Source organism: Callospermophilus lateralis, chromosome 1 (genome assembly GCF_048772815.1).
Source record: "Callospermophilus lateralis isolate mCalLat2 chromosome 1, mCalLat2.hap1, whole genome shotgun sequence".
Taxonomy (NCBI): Eukaryota; Metazoa; Chordata; class Mammalia; order Rodentia; family Sciuridae; genus Callospermophilus; species Callospermophilus lateralis.
The window spans coordinates 145,296,577-145,312,923 of NC_135305.1; the positions used below are offsets into that span (position 1 = coordinate 145,296,577).

The 16,347-nt window shown below is 55.3% G+C and overlaps 1 protein-coding gene across 6 annotated transcripts in view; it reads right to left on the minus strand.

Annotated features, from left to right (window-relative positions):
• Window positions 1-4,528: 4,528 nt before the first annotated feature.
• The window catches only part of Ube3b (ubiquitin protein ligase E3B), a 51,275-nt gene continuing 39,456 nt past the window's right edge, over window positions 4,529-16,347 (minus strand). For all 6 annotated transcript variants that reach the window (XM_077108865.1, XM_077108864.1, XM_077108861.1 and 3 more), the window contains 7 exons: window positions 15,333-15,470; window positions 15,003-15,068; window positions 13,598-13,656; window positions 11,092-11,274; window positions 10,561-10,672; window positions 7,535-7,627; window positions 4,529-6,527 (listed from right to left, as the gene is read on the minus strand). In XM_077108865.1, the coding sequence (XP_076964980.1) occupies window positions 6,336-6,527; window positions 7,535-7,627; window positions 10,561-10,672; window positions 11,092-11,274; window positions 13,598-13,656; window positions 15,003-15,068; window positions 15,333-15,470 (843 nt within the window). In that variant the 3' untranslated portion in view covers window positions 4,529-6,335. The remainder of the gene's footprint in view (window positions 6,528-7,534; window positions 7,628-10,560; window positions 10,673-11,091; window positions 11,275-13,597; window positions 13,657-15,002; window positions 15,069-15,332; window positions 15,471-16,347) is intronic.

The following is a 16,347-nucleotide window of genomic DNA, read 5'->3' on the forward strand; positions in this document are numbered from 1 at the left end:
GCACTGTCACTGATACGGTGCCTGGGGGCCGAGGGACAAGGCGTTCGTAGAGGAGACCCCTGTGGTGTCCCCTTCAACGAACACGTTCCCATGTGCACCAGGGAAGTCAGAGAGTCGGAGTCTGCAGTGGACTCCGACCGCGTCCCTCCTGGGTCCCTGTCCCTCCCGGCATCCGCTGAGCTTTACAGGGTGGGCGGCGGGGTGCAGCAGGGAAGGGGGGCCCTGTGCTCAGGCACATCCCAAGTCCAACCCGGCCTTTCAGCTGAGTAACTGGGGACCACCGCTCCTCTGCCACCTCTCCTGGTTTCACAGGACACGGGAGACCAGAGCTCTGGGGCCCTTGGCAAGTCCTTTGAGATCCTGTGGGAACCAGGGGCGCTAATGCGGGTCGCCAGCAGCCCTCCCAAGGGCCGGCGGGTCGGGGGTGCGCTGCAGATCCGTGGGCTCCAGACAAGGGAGAGAGCAGCCCGGGCTCTGCCCCAGCTGGCCCTTGCTTAGGCCTGTCACCTCTGTGTGCACGCAGCAGACACCAGGTGAGGGGTCTCAGTGGAGCAGACCGGGGTTTGGACCCAGGCTTCGCCATTCACTGCCTCTGGGATCCCCGACGACAGATGCCATCCCTGGTGCCCGCGGTGTTCGCGGCCCTGGCAGCCAGCACGGCCTGGAGTGGGAGGCCTCCATGTTCATTTTTTGGATGACTGAAGGCGAGCCTGGGCTCTCTGGGCTGGCTCCTGGCTAGAACTCCTGCCAGCTGCCCAGCCCATCTGGCACCATCTGTGACGTGACACAGCCATCAGCAGGCGGCACGCCAAGCCCTTGAGTGCCCCACACCGGGTGTTGGGTGGACAGGACAGGTCAAGGGCGGCCATGGGGCAGCATTTATTGGGCCAGGATGGTGAGGCTGATGCTCAGGTGTGGAGGCTCACGCCTGTAATCCCAGCAGGAAAGCGTCACCGCGTGTCTTCCTGCCCCAACTCTAGACTCTCCTGCCTGTCCAGGGGGACCGCTCTCTCCAGAGAGTCCGGCTCTCTGCCTGTTTCCATTGACTTCTAAAGTCCAGCTTGGAGAGGGCACCCCGGGTTCCCCAACGCCCAGCACAGACCCTTCCTCAAGGCAGTGAACTCAGACTGAGGGATGAAAACTTGCCATCCTCTGGCCTCAGCCTCCCGAGTCACCAGGATGACAGATGTGTGCTGTGCACCGGCCAGTAGAGACCCTTGTTCACCTCTCCTCAGATGAGGAGCCTGGCTGAGTCCACAGGGACATCTCCACCACTACCCCATGCTGTGCAGTAGCGGACAGGTGCTGTTACTAAGTACTGAGGAAATAAGGCTCTGGGAGTTAGAAACTGTCCCAGGGTCACTCAGTTGAACTGAGCCAGTTTACGATGCCACATTCAGGGTTTAGCCCAGGTTCCCAAATAACCGGCCAGAACGCCGGGCCACCCTTGGTTCTCCAAGTGTGGCTGTGTGCAGCAGCACCGAGCCTGTCGCATGTGGGTCCCAGGGAGCCGGGGTCGCCCTGTGACTCGGGTGCCCTTGGGTGTTCGAGCAACACTGCCCCAAACACCCCAGAGAGGGGGACTGGGGGCTTGGCCGTACTGGGAAGAGGAGGACTGTCCCATGAGCCTGGGCAGGCCACGTTCTGCATCAGTGTGACACAACCCCAGGACGCCAAGCTCCCAGCAGACGGGCCTCTGGGGGCAGAGTCACTGGCTGCCCCACACTTCCTCCAGGACCTCTGGTCACGGGGAGGCAGTGAGTGAGGTCCCTTTTTGGTCGTGAGGCTTGAGTTGCAAAGATGGTGGCCTTGGAGAGATCGTCAGGGACAGAGAACCAGAGAGAAGCAGGAAGGGCTCTTGTGGCCAGAGAGGAGCGACCACCTTGCCCCTGGTGGCCCTCAGGCTCCGCCCACCCACGCTTCCTTACTGGCTTCCGAGAGCGACCCCAGTGCCTTCTCCCCTCTGCCATCCAGCCTGGGGGGTCCTGCTCCTGGCACTGCACGAGCTCTGGTGACGCTGACCTCCTGACAGGCTGGCCGGGGTGCTGCGGAGCGGCTGCCTCAGAACAGCCTCCTTCACACACCCGAGGCCTGGAGGCCAAGGCACCCATTTCCAGCACATGGAGGTTTTCAGATCACCTGCCACCCAGACGAGTGTCTTCCTTTCTTCCGTGTCCACTTCCTCACCCAGAAAGCACCAGCCTTAGAAAGAGGCCCTCAGAGAAGGCGGCCTGCTGCGGCCCTGCTCACAGATCTGGGACAGGGACATTTGAGGATCCGGAGCAGAACTCTCAGCAGTGGGGCTCAAGCCTCTGCCTCCTCCACCGCTGCCCTGGAGCACGGGGTTTCTGGCGTGGTCACTGGGGGACTGTCCTGCTGCCTTGGTGGGAGGTCTGTCAACTGCCCCAGGACCCTGCTCCCCTCCCGAGGGCCCCAGGACCACTGACTGCCAGGGGCTTGGAGAAGCATGAAGGAGAGGTGCTGGGAGCTCAGGACACAGCAGGGCTAAGGCACAGGGGACCCACAAACCTGGGGTTGAGTGTAGCTCGGCAGAAGCTCCCCAGGACGTCCTGCTGTCCCACCAAGGCATGTGAAAAACAAAGCAGAGAGGATGTCTATTTGGCCCCTGTGATGACAGTACTGGTGACAGTATTGGCAGCTATGATCACTGGCGGCCTACCAATAGCACAGCCGGGACTTCTCGGGCCCTTTCCTGCTGTCACAGCATTGCCGCATGGTGGCTGCCCCTGGGCCTGCTCACGGGAGAGGAAAGGGCAGCGCAAGGAGCAGGGCCTGCCCAGGAGCCAGCTGCGGGTGCTCCAGATGCCCTGCTCCGAGGCCTGCACACCTGAACCCTCAGCGGGTGCTCTGGAGCCAGAGCGTGCTGTTACGCACACGTCTTAACAAATGTCAGCTCAGAGGAGGACAACGTGGAAACGACTTCATTCTGACCCCTGCTCCAAGGGCTGGGAAGCAGGGGGTCCAGCCTGGGCCTCAGCTCAGCATCTTCTATGTCAATCTAACCCGAGGGTGTGGGGGGCAGCAGTGAGGCGCCCCAGGACCGCACGAGCCTGCATTGGGCCGAAGCGCCCCTGCTTATGTGTCCACTTAGATGATGCCCTGGGCAGTGCAGGGAGGGGTGTGACGTCCCTCCGTCCTCATGAATCCCAAGGCGACATCACAGAGGACTTTCTCCACTGCTCTGCTGTGACTGGGGGTAGCCATGAGAGCTGCCCTGGAGGCAAGGTCAGAGCCTGATTAGACAGGGGCACGGCAGCCCAGGCCTCCTGAAGGGAGAAGGTTCAGGAAGACTGTCCTGGAGACGCTCGTCTGGCCCAGGAACTGAGTTGGGCAGTTTTACATTTATCTGATCAAACTCCAGCGCTCCTGATCAGGCCCAAGACATAAGGAAACAGCACTGAGCTGGGCTTGCAGGTCGTGGGACCAGGAGTGTGGAGGGGGCCTGCACCTCTCTGACTCCAGGCCCAGTGCACGGAATGAACCATTTTCTAGAGTCTCTCAGTCATTCTGGAGTTTGAAGAGTGATTTAAGTTTTAAGGTGAATTTAAGAAGTTTTAAGAAGTTCCAGGAAGTAATCCTGAGACCTAAGGGTGCCCTGGATTTATGCATTAACCAAGCTCCCAGAGTGCCCACCTGCTCGCCTACACGTCCACCTCAGGCCACAGCGGGGCCAGCGGTTCTCAAACTGTGTTCTGCCTGGCTGCTGGCTGCTGGGAGGCACCACGGTCCCGTCAGCATATTGAGACAAAACCCCACTCATTTTCTCCAGTTAGGAAGACGAACTTCCTCTTTGCAGGGATGGCTTGCAAGGGAAGCCCCAATATCTCAGAACAGAGGTGGGCTTTCGACTGAAAGCTGCTGCCGTGTCCGGGGCTCTGCAGCCGCTTCCCACCAGGTGCTGATGTTCTGTGGGAGAACACTCCTTGGGGAGGGCGGCGCCTGCCTTCCTGCCTGCCTCTCGAGGCCCTGCCCGGGTGTTCAGTCCTGAGGTGCTCCCCGGCCAGGGAGGGCAGAAAGAACTCGCTGGGATCCAGAGCTGCTGGGATCCAGAGTGGGGTGAGGGGAGGAGCCACCCAGAGTCAGGAAAGCCACAGCTTAGAACAGGCTCCTTGGGCTGAGCGTGGGCAGCGCAGGGGAGGGCAGTGAGCGTGGGCCTGGCTGGGCAGCTCCCGGGAGTGGCTGCCAAATCTCAGCCTGCCTGCACCTGAGGTGTCTGGACTTTTTTTAAACAAGCATTTCAGCTTTTGTAAGTTACTGTCACTGCAAGGACACACACCCAGTTTAGGGTGATGGTGGCCTTCGGGAAGGAGGCAGAGGAACAGGCCCCAGAGGATGCTCCTCTGCACAGGTCACTTCCGCCAGTACAACTGGGGGCAGGCAGGACAAGGGGCCAACGCTCCTACCAGGTGTCTTCCCGCCACGTGGGATGTCTGTGCATCCAGGGCCCAGCACCCCGTCTTGAGCCAACCAGGCACCCAGCTGGATAAAAAGCACAACAGGCATCATGTGCTCAAGTACAAATTTAATAAAGCCTCTGACATGTCTTAATAAGTTACCTACAAAAACAGAAAAACCACAACATTTTAGAGCCATCAAGGTGCCAGTGACACCAGCTATAAAAGTAGACTCAGTGTTTTAGATAGTGCAATGTCCAGCTGCTGAGGAGGAACGTTTTAAGTGGACCACCAAGTACCCTCCTCGTCACACAACAGGTGAAGTTGATTCTGGTGCTTATGGACCACTCTTCAAGCCCCCACTCTGTTCTCAGTGCAAACCAAGAGGGCCCCGTCTCCCTGGGCAGGCGACAGGCCACCCAGTACCTCCGCACCCAGGGCACGGCTTCGAAGGCGCCAGGTCCACAGGAACAGAGATCACCAACTAGTCTTAAGCCATGATGACAACTTTGTGTCTTTAAATTCCTCACCACCTTTTCACCAAAGTGAAGCACACACTGTCCCCCAGAAGCCCAGGGCTCCTGCAGGCCTGAAGCAGCACCCGCGGAAGCCCTGGGGGGGGGGGTGGGCACCGGGAGAAGGCCGCGACTGCTTTGCTACCAATGTGCAGGATGGCGCTCCCTAGAGCTGTCGGCACTAAACCAGCGCCTGGAGCAGAGGGCCCGGGTGCTCCTGGCTTCTACTGTGGCTTCAACTGGGTGGTGGGGACGCAAGAGGAATGTGAGGAGGTGGGAGAGTGGGTGGCTGTCACCACAGACCCCTCCCAGGGCCTCGGCCTCAATTCCCTGGATCTGGAGAAAGTTCTGGGGATAAAGGGGAGAGGCAGGCAGAGGAGCACAGCAGCTGGAAGAGGAAATGAAGTACGAAAATGAAATGGAAACAGAAAGAAAACAGGGACGTCCACACAGAGGCGGTGAAGAGGTGAGTGATGTCCTCGCCTCCCGAGCCCTCAGTGCACAGGCTGCGCTCCCTGCAGAGGACGAGGGGCGGCAGGACCCAGATGCTCAGGAGCAAAGCCATTGCCCCTGCGGATGGGAGGAGTCCCTCAGGCCAGGGTGTGCTTCCTCATTAGGTAACAAGTGGGCCGGGAAGCAGGGGAGAAGCCATGGACCTCTGGGCCAAGAAGGCCATGTGACAGCCGTGGGTGCCGGAACGAAGCAGCTCTCAGGGCCAGTGGGCTCTCTCCCAAGCCAGGATGCCAGGTGAATGCATAGGACAGGAGCCCTCCAGCGAGGCTCCCTGACAGCGGCCTGCTGCTGAGGACTCCCGGGAAGGCTGGGCGGGCGTGTGGCTTCAGCTGGGAGTTGAGAGCACTGGACTCCTGGTGCTCTGGGCCTCCTGGGGCAGCAGCTGGGCCCAGGCGCCTGGGCAGAGACTCTGTGGGGTGCATAGAGGCTTGGCAAGGCCTTACCTGAGTAGGGTTCCCAGAAAGGAAGGAGAGGATCTCCTGTGTAGGGGCGTCGTGTGCTCAGACCCATGAAACCACTCCAGACTCAGTTCCTGGGGCTGCTCCACACGCAGCTCACTCAGAGGGTCAAGAGGGGAAAGACTCAAAAGAGACCCAGCTATCAAAAAGAAGCCCCTTTGCAACCGCCAGGCCTGGGCCTCAGGCCCCTGGAAAGTAGGAAAGAGGACCCACGTAGGCAGAATCGGGAGGTTTATTCTCCACACCCCCTTCTCCTTGGCATCGCCGAGAGCGCTGGTAGCACTGCCCTGTGTGTCTAGAATTCTTGAGGCCACAGGGGAGCCTCATGGCTATAGAGGGTTTGGGGGCCGATGTCACCTGGTGTGTTGCTCCTGTTCCCAGGGCATGCCGCCTCCAGGAGCCCGAGAGGGCAGGCGGGCAGGGCCGGGTGGGAGCTAGGAAAGCTCAAAGCCCGTGTTCATGCTGATGGCGTAGCGCAGCTTCTCCCGGAGGACACTCTTCTTGCTGTAGTTGGGCAGCTTGAGCAGGTTGAAGCAGGTGGACGAGGTGGGCAGGCGGCCCCCGGGTTCCCGCTTGCGGATAGTGAAGAAGCCCCGAAGGACACTGCCCAGGGTGTCTCCAGTGTCCTGTAAGCACACACCATAATCTTGGGTCGAGAGGCATCTGGCAGGGCCCATAGCAGGGAGGGGACCTGGGCAGTCCTCGAGTACTGGGGTAGAAATGGGTGCTGTCCTCTGGGCGAGCAAACACTGCGCTAGGCCAAGCCCCAAACTCAGGACAACCGAGTTGAGAGGCTGAGGATCCGGAAGCAGGCCCAGCCCCCAGGGCTCCAGGGGAATCCTTCTGACTTAGCTCTCAGAAATGGGCCCTTTGCTGCCGACCGATGACCACTTAGCCAATTTTCAAAGAGCAGAACACTGGACAATTACTCTAGGGAGCAGAACATTTCTGAATGCAGACTGACATCTCCTGCCTAACCGCATCAGGACTGTGGCCCAAGGCAGATGAGAACGTGCGTCAGCTTTCCCTTATGTATGCAGGCTGAGGACTGCATCTGTCCTACATGAAGAAGGGACAGGTGCTCAGACTGTGCATGAGGAGAAGCGGCCACACCCAGAGGCCACGGGGCTTGTATGGAATGGGATCCTATTATCACACACAGTGGGCAGACTCACGATACAGAGCAACTGACCCCAGGCCACTCTTTTTCAACAGCAAAAGAAATGAGGCCACTTGCCCAGAAACATATGACCAGCAGGCAGAAGAGCTGGTGTGCTAGCCTGTATCTGTCCACGTCCTGAGCATCCATCCTCACCCACACTGCCCCTCAGACACGGAGCCCTGGCCAGACCAGCAGCCACTAAAAACAGCACGTCCCCACCTCCACCCAGGTGCCCATCACCAAGGAAGGGAGAGAGAGGACTTCCAGACAGTTGGGTCCCACCGCAGCCTAGGTCTGCGGGCGCCCTCTGGCCCTCAGGCCATGAGACCTGTGAAACCTCACCAGCTCCCAGGAGCCCAGCCGTCACCTTGCTGACGTGCAGAGCAGGGGAGGGCCCCACACAGCAAACACAGCAGACCAGGGGGAGGTCAGGGAGCACTGCCCAGACCGCTCTTTCCCCTGTTGCGGTACCTGATCATCCGACACTTCTACACAGCGGATGGAGAATGGGGGCTTGAGGTAGGCAAATCCCAGGAGTGGGGGTCTGGAGCAGCTGGTCACAAACTGCAAGAGAAGGCGGGGTCAGAGGGCATAGGAGCGCCTGCTCCCAGTCACTTGGGCACGTGCACCCTCTTGGTCACTGCATCACTGACCACTGTTGAACCAGGGGAGGGGTGACAGGGTGCTGCTCTCTGGGATGAAAGCACATGAAATCCTCCTCACCAGACAGCACTGGGAGGACGGGTGACAAGGGGAGCTTAGGAACAGTGCCAACTCCCACTCAGGAAACTGGTGTGACATCCCCAGGAGGCAGGGCTCAAAGGGGATTGTCACGCAGCCAGGAACAGAATGGTGACTGACACCCTTCCTTAGACCATACAATGGCAGCACTGAGAAGGGCCAGGCTGAAACTGATGGTGCTCTGTGGGTGCCCCTGAGTCGGGGCCTCAGAGCTGGGCACAGGGAGCCTGGTGTGAGTGGTACCAGTGCTTTACTCAATGGACACCCTCAGTGTTCTGCTGGGTTCTCAGCCACACAAGGAGACCATGGGCTGCGAACCTGAACCTCTGGCCTGCTGGCATGCACAGTGGTCTGAGTGGGGCTCCTGTGGTCCCCCTCCAAGACACTCATCTGCTCTTAGCACACTGGGAAGGACCATGACTCTGGAGCCAGCAAGGCTGAGGAGCAGACAGGGTACCCGGCACTGGCGGTGGGCCCTGTGGCGGGCAGCCACACTTCCCTCCACAGCCCGGACTCCAGGCATTCTCCAGACAGCAGCGCCTGGCCCAACTGCGCTGGCTCCTGTCTGGACAGATGCATCAGAACAACCTGGAAGTCCGAGAGGGGAACTGGCCCCTCCTTAATTCAACAGTGACCAAAATGCTCTTCTCTAGAGGATACAGGCATAGGCTACTTATGACACCAAGCCTGGCTCCAAAATTCAGTGGCCAATTTGGAGTTTGGGTCTTATAAATATGACTACTTAAACAATGTAATGCAGGGCTGTGAGATTCCTGAGATCATGCAAAGACAGTTTTATGTATGTCATACTTCAAATAGTTAAAGGTCTTGAATATATTTCTATTCTGTTTTATCTATAAAACTACCACAGCAGCTGCTGCTGCTCGTATGTGGACTGCATTGCTGTGCTCCCCCGCTGTCCCACCATGCTGTCCCAGGAACTCCCAACACAACCTCATGCCCTCACTCCAGGGACACTGCACCTCCAGAATGCAGGCAGTCCTGTGCTAAGGATGAGGGACACACAGCAACTGCACATCCAGCCAGCGGGGCTCAGCGCTGCTGCCTGCTGCAAGCCGGGGCTGGCTGCCCCAGGAAGGCCCTGGTACTCGGCTCTAATGACGTTAAAAAGACGCACAGTCAGCTGGGCGCGGTGGTGCACAAGTGTGATCCCTGTGACTCAGGAGGCTGGGGCATGAATTCAAGGCCAGCCTGGGCATCTTAGAAGTTGTTTCAAAATAAAATAAATAAAAAGGGTTGGGAGTATAGCTCATCGGTAAAACACGGCTGGTCTCAATTCCCAGTACAAAAAAAAAAAGAGAGAGAAGCAAAATGCAGAGTCCCATCATCGCAGAGTGCAAGTCCCATTTCCTCCACCTGGCTCTGGAGCCTGTGTGCAGTCCCTTCGAGGGAGGCTCACATGCAACCAGGAGCTCAGGTCTGGTGACAGGCTACTCAGACGCACACTCACGCCCACAGTGTGGGCTGGCGACTGCACAGCAAAGAGCCCCCGACTGTCCCTTCCCCAGAAGAGGCAGGGCATGAAGCCCCACACACCGGAAGCCAAAGCATGGGAACGTGAGCCAAAGCTCCCAGAGTCAACTTCTGGAGTCATGTCCGCCTTCTGTCCCGAGTCCCTGAATGAGAATGGATTGGGTGGGAAGGTCTTGGCAGGAATGAACTTTCCCTGGAATGGACCGACCAAGGAGAAGGAAAACCAGCAGCCATTTGAGTTGGTGGCAACAATGCCACAAGCCTCACCAATAGGGCCACATAAGACTGTCTGAGAGGGGCTGGGGTTGTGGCTCAGTGGTGGAACACTTGCCTAGTTATGTGTGAGGCACTGGGTTCAATTCTCAGCACTACATAAAAACAAATAAATAAATAAAGGTCCATCAATAACTAATAAAAATATTAAGAACAAAAGACTGACTGAGACCCAAATGCCTAGAGGAAAGTATTTCAAGTCACTTAATTTACTGCCAGAGTCTGGCAAGGTGTTCACAGTATGCTGCCAGACAGAAACACAGGAAGCCAAACAATGACTCCGTTTTCATAAAAACATACATACATAACACAGAACAAGTCTGTGTGCCACCCAGTGTTCTAAAGCACCTACACTCAGCAGATGTCAGTTACCAAAACACAGTGCGGTGGGCCTGGAGGGAACACTGTGAGCATTCACAATGTTCACAGGCACCAGAGCAGGGAACTGGCCAAGGTCAGTCCCCCTGTTTGCAAAATATACACTGATACCAGACTGAGGAGAGTGTTCCCTAGGGACGCCGAGTGTTGCATGTACATGTTTCACTACTGAGAAGAAGGGGACATGGAGGTCGTCCTGGGGAGGCAGGAATGTAGACCGTTTAAAACCCTACATTGCTGGACCGTTCAGGACTGTAGGGCTGTTTAAACATCACTTGTCTGTCTTTCCTTAAGGTAATAAGTGTCATTTACTTCTACACTGAAAGGAAAAAGGAAAAATGATGTCATCGAGGCCAGCGCAGCTAAAGGGAAGAGGGAGCCCTGAGCCCAGAAGGTACATTGGTGGCCCGTGCAGGGACTGTCCCACAGGCCTCAACTCTAAACTCCTCTCTGGTTACTGCTTGGTAGGCTGCCTGGGGAAAGGAGGAGCTGGTGACATGAGGTCCTCCTAAAATCCCACCTGTTCCAGTGTAAATTGGCATCAGCTGCCCTGGGTTTATGAGACTATCCACGCCCCCAGGAATAATAAAATACAGGTAATAATAAAGTACCTTCAGAAACATGGCTCTCTCCTCAGGTGTGAAATCAGAGGCCAGAATATCCCAGAGCCAGATGATGACCCTGTGACTTCCATGAAAGCCACCGTAGTACACCGTGTGCTTCCTGAAAACAACCAGAGAGGGCTCAGCAGCACGCGGTCGGCACCATCAACACAGGCCGGCGGGGCAACGCAGGCGAGTGGCACAGCCGCATAGCAAGCCTCGGCAGAGCACAAGTTCATGCCTCGGTGACCCCAGCTCCCTGGAAGCTCGACTGGCACAGAGAAGCCCAGAAGCCCAGTGGAAGCCACCTGAGATTCCAGGACACCATGCTCCAGAGCTCCGGAAAGCCCAGTCCTAAGATCCTCAGTACCTGGGCATTCACGTGGGTGGGCTTTCCTCCAAAGCGGCCCCTCCACTGCAGGGAGGAGGCGGCGGTGTGGCAAGGGGCTCTGGAATTCTCTCCAAGAGGAACCCAGTGAAGGAACTGCTTGCCTTCTAGAAGGCCTAAGAATTTCAGCTTTCCCTTCCCACCACCCTTACTTTAAATCTTCCAGATCAATCTCTGCGTTGTCACCGGAGATGAGACGCTGCAGCTCAGGGGTAGAGAACATCCGGATCCACTCGGGTTTGATAATGGAACGGAAACCACTAATGAGGGCGGCTGTCTGGTTTTTGATTTGGGTGTGCATTCGAAAGTGTGCCATCAGATGGATGTAACTAATTCTGTTAACAAGGAAGAGAAAAAAACGGGAATTAGAGGACATGGCAGGCTGTAATCAATGCACTCAAGGATGAGTCTGGTCATTTCTGAACCATCTTACAAAACATCTTACAAATAACACCAGAGCGTTTCTCCAGACCAGTAACAGTGACAACCATGGTGACAGTTCTCCTGAACAGTACACTCTGTGCCACTCTGAGTGCACCCAAGGGCATGCTCCCATTCACTCACCGGGAGGCCCCTCCCACTACATCAGGAATTGAAGTGAGATTCTCACAGGTAAGAAGAGAGTCCTTTTGTACCAAAGTTACTTCTTGGATTTCTATTTAATCTCAGCCTCCTGGACACAACCGAGTATGATATGAATAAGTCCTCCAACAAACCTTAAAGTAGAGAAAAATGGTTTCATGTTGAAACCTTAGTGCAAACTTGCTGATCTGGCCCAAGAGTCTAAAGTCATGAGAAGGCAGACCCGCAGGACGCTTCCCACAGATGCAGTCAAGTTACACCTCAGTTCAACCAGGAAATCAGAGCAACTGCCCAGCCGAGGGGGTCTCGCGGGTTGGTGTTTATGAACACCTGGTCTCACCCAGCACCGCAGGGGGTGATCTGAGCAGGCTGAATGTACTCCAACAAGCTGGCTGGCACCAGTGACTCAGGGCTTAAAGAACATGAATCCAGCCCAGCTATGACTCTCACAAATTCCAAGTAAGTATAGTTCAAATTGGTTTTGCCCCATCATGCTCAGGTGTGAGACAATGACATTGAAAACATTCCTATTTTAAAAAATCTGGTAGCACACCCGAACATTCACACATTAAAATATGAGTCTTCCTATCACTGCCACTCCTCCCAGGCAGTCTGTGAAGCAGGCTACTGATACTGTTTCAGTTTCTGGGGCAGGTGAGGGTGGGAGCATAGGAAACTTCAACACCCAGTAAGTGAGCAGGGGAAGTTTCTGGTCAGTCTGCAGGACTCACTTAGGCTTCAGGCTTAGAACACAGGAGTTGGTGAAATGAGTTTCACATCAGGCTTCACAGCAAGGGAGGAGTCTCACTCCAACTCAGCCTGCACAGACCTACCTTCTTGGCCAGCGTCTGTACGCCATGTGTACACACAGCTCAAACCTTCGTCCCTATGCTATGGCTCCCAGCAAAGGTGGCCCCCTGGGGGGCCACACCCCAACCCATACCATGTGACCATGGCTGTCATTGACAAGTCTTTCTTTTCAGCCAGACATTCTGGAAGCTGTTGTAGGCAGACATTTCTCAGGCAGCCCTCTCAAGAAATGGTTACGGGTGGTGTGCAGGCAGGACCAGGACCCCCTGCTCTTGGTGACGCTCCTGTCTGGTCCAGTCTCCTCCCCAGGGAAGTCCCTTCAACCTGGGCTCTTGGTTCTTTCAAAGTTTTCAAACTGGTGCCCCGTGGCCAAGCGGCAAAGCTGGTGTATTTCAATCATGATGAATCAAGAGTCTGTTCTTCTGACTATTCTGACAGTTGAGATAAAAAATTCCCCAAGCATGCAGACTGATGGAAGTACCCAATCTAAGAGAACAGAATGCTCGGGAACACTGGGCTGTAACAGCCATCTGATCCAGATGACTCACCAGGTGGGACTGAGCCCTCACCTGTCACTGAAGGGACTCATGCCCAGATTAACAGTTCAATCCCAGCTGAGCTGGCACGAAGACTGACAAGAGGGCCGACGTCTACTCCTCCTGGCAGGTCCCCCTGTTTAATTAGGCAAGAACAGGGCTGGGTGGACGAAAGTGCACTGAGGGGTTTTGCTTCTAGGGACCCAAAGGTTTGACATTTCTGACAGATTCCTAAAAAGCACGTTATCTGAGACAACAGCTGCAGGGCCTCAGCTCTCCCTCGGTTCCCCATGTCTAAGTACGTGTCTGTTGCATCTGAATTCATCACTGCGTCTTCTCAAGAACAGCATTTTCTACAACTGTCACAGGCTGTCATTCCAGTGTGAGCTGTCTCTCCAAGGTATCCCTGCATCTGTGCACTCCAGGTTCAGGAGAGTATGCCTCAGAACTCATCTGACTGCACCTAGGGTCACCATCACATTCCCACCAACACCATGGCCTGGGTGCCTCTGACCTTAGAACAGCTACCGCAAAAAATAAATCGTCAATTCTTATTTTGCAAATCGAATTTAATACAATTCTGGCCTATGAACTGTAACCAGTAAATTCCATTATGATATTTATGGCCTCCTTCTACTTCAATCTATCTTAATAAATTCTCATGTAAGCCCAGAGAGCCAGAATGAAGTCTTTTCAAGTGGTGACCTTAAAATCTAATTGCTATACTCACTTATTTTCATTTGTAACAGGAATGGTCTTCCCTCCAGGAATCAGTTCATGGCAAACAAGCTGGGGAGAAGATGGGAGTAATTACTAGAGAGAATTCTAATGTGGAAGTAAAGCTGAAAGGGCCCGACACCAAAGTCCATAATAATGACTGAATTAAGATGGTATGTGTTTGGTAGCAATCATTTCTCACAAAACCTTCAGGCTAAACATCAACTGCACAGGCAATATAAAAGGGTTCTTCTCGTCTGATCTTTCAATATTTGCATGAAGGCTGCGGCACATCACAGAAGAAAACCTGGTGGGCCCCGGCAGGATGTTAAATAAATGTTGGTAAACCGTACTTGGGAATACTGTGCAGCTATTAAAAAATATGGGGAGTGTATATTTATTGAAAAAGGGACAAAAAGACGGTATGCCAGTATACATGGTGTGAAAAAATATTCATATATATGCCCATGGGAAAAAGTCCAGGGGGGACACAAGCCTGCAGGGAGCCCCTCCAGGCACTGTGTTCTAGGTGGTTCTCATCTTCATGTTCACATTACAGTTGAATTTCTTGGTCATGTTTCACCTGTTTCCCACGGAGGGTTTTAGGGAACACCCCGACTGAAAGCCAGCTGGGAGAATCATTCTGTTAGGCAGCAACTTCTTTCTTTCAAAGAAGAGTTCAGTGGCCAAGTGACTGTGGAGACTGTAGGTTAACACACAGAACCAGGGTTCCGGTCTCCCAGGCTTCTCAGGCCCTTGCCCAGCAGCATGCTCAGGGCCTTTGCGGGGAGGGTGGGCGTGTAGGCTCCCACAGTCCAGTCAGGATTCACGTTTGGTAAACGATACTTTTGCAAGATAAGCAAAATGTGACCTCTCTGAGGTGACACAAGCCTCAAGTCCAAGAAGCCAGCCCTGCACTAACTAGCTCATGGTGTGTCTCCAGAGCAGCCCTCAGACCTTGTGCACAGAGAGCCTCACAGGTGTCTCCACTGGACACTACTGGAATGGGCAGAGGACACTTCAGAGACAAGCCAAAAGGAGCACCTGTGGCAGGAACAAGCCCACTGCCACGATTTCCTGTTCCTCTTGATGAATGCAAACAAGGACTGGGCTGCTCCTGGAGACACTTCTTTGGTGGCATCTCCCAGCTTCAGGCCATAAGGCTCCCTTTGCAATGGCCAGTCAACGTGGAAAAGCAACATTAAGTGTGGGGACCTTCTCAATGGATGAGCACACATGGAAGAAAAGGGGGAGCCTTCCCACCTGACCAGGTGGGAGAAGGGATGTGGGAGGGGACAAGAGACCAGCTAATGGGCATACCTTGGTTCCTGGATGTCTTTCTGAGGGAAACACAAGCTGGGCGGGTCTCAGGAAGCCCATGGAGAGCAGGAAGGAGCCCAGTCAGGAAGGCAACCTACCTGACCCATGACGTCCTCATCATAGGATAGTGTCAGGCCCAGGTCAGCGATGTCCCCATCGTAGCGCTAAGGGAACAGAGAAGGGGAGATGTCAGAGTCAAGGAGGCCTATGCCTCTTGAAGAGTTCCAGGAGCCTTCCCTGAGGTGCTGCTAGGTCAACATTAACAACCGTGGCTGCTCCCAGCTGAGAGAGGGGGCCACTCATCACCCCTTGAGAGGGGGTGCCAGAAGAGGAAGCGGGGCCCCCAGCAGCTACAGGAAGAGACCATGACGACAGGGTGAGGCTGAGCCCTGGGGGCTTGGCTCAGTCACCGGCCATTCTGCACCAACCTTAATAGAGGTGAGGTTTTTATAGAACTCTGAGTCCAGAGAGGGAAGTTCATCCACGGAGCTGTAGAAGATGCTATGGTGGTGCCCGAGCAGCTGGCTCAGGAAGAAGGAGGCGAAGGGCACATCCACCACGATTCCCTAGGGCAAAAGACATGAAGCTTGTGACTTCACTATCCAGGATTCTGGCTCAGTGACCAGACTAGGGCATCTCTAGGTCCCACGTCAGTCTTCAACTGGAGAGCTATGCCTCCCCATCATTTAACAAATAAAGCTGAGGGCCCCTGGGGACTTTGAGTGCAGGCTTTGAAGCCACACAGCCAAAGGATGAGATTCCAGCTCGGCTTTCTCACTGTGAATGGGCTCAGAGTAAGTCTCTCAGGTACAGGACTGAAGCATAGCCTCAACCTCTGCCAGGCTCTCTGCAGCTACGGGGACAGAGGCTGGGCCAAGGGCACAGGCAGAGGGCACAGAGACAGGCTCTCAGACGCTGGCAGGGAAGCTTCCAAGAAGAGGAGATTCTAAGTTAGGCCTAGAGGAGTGCCAGGCCCTCGTGTGAGGCCACAGGCACGCCCCGGGTGGAGTGTGGGTTTGTCTGGTCACAGCCCTGCCTGGGGAGAGGACAGGCAAGCCACGAGGCCAGACAGGAAGGCCCTGTAAGCTCACTGCCATCTGTGTTCTATCTCTAAGGCTCTAAGCAGGGAAGTGACAGGTTTGCACTCTATGTGGGAAATGGACTGGAGGACAGGAGGCAGGGACACAGCTGGGCAGCCACTGTATAGTGTTACAAGAAACGTGTACAGACTGAACTGTGACAACGGCTGAAAGGAATGAAGAGAGGCATGTGGACTGCGGAGATTCAGAAGGCAGGGTCACTCAGATTGTGACAATGCCCTGATGAGATCTGTCTAACTGATCTCATCACTGCTGTGACCGTCAGAGGTAAGGGAGAAGGCGACAGAGGTGAGGCCTGGGACATGGGGATGCTATTCAGAAAAGGCAGAGGCCAAGCTTCTTG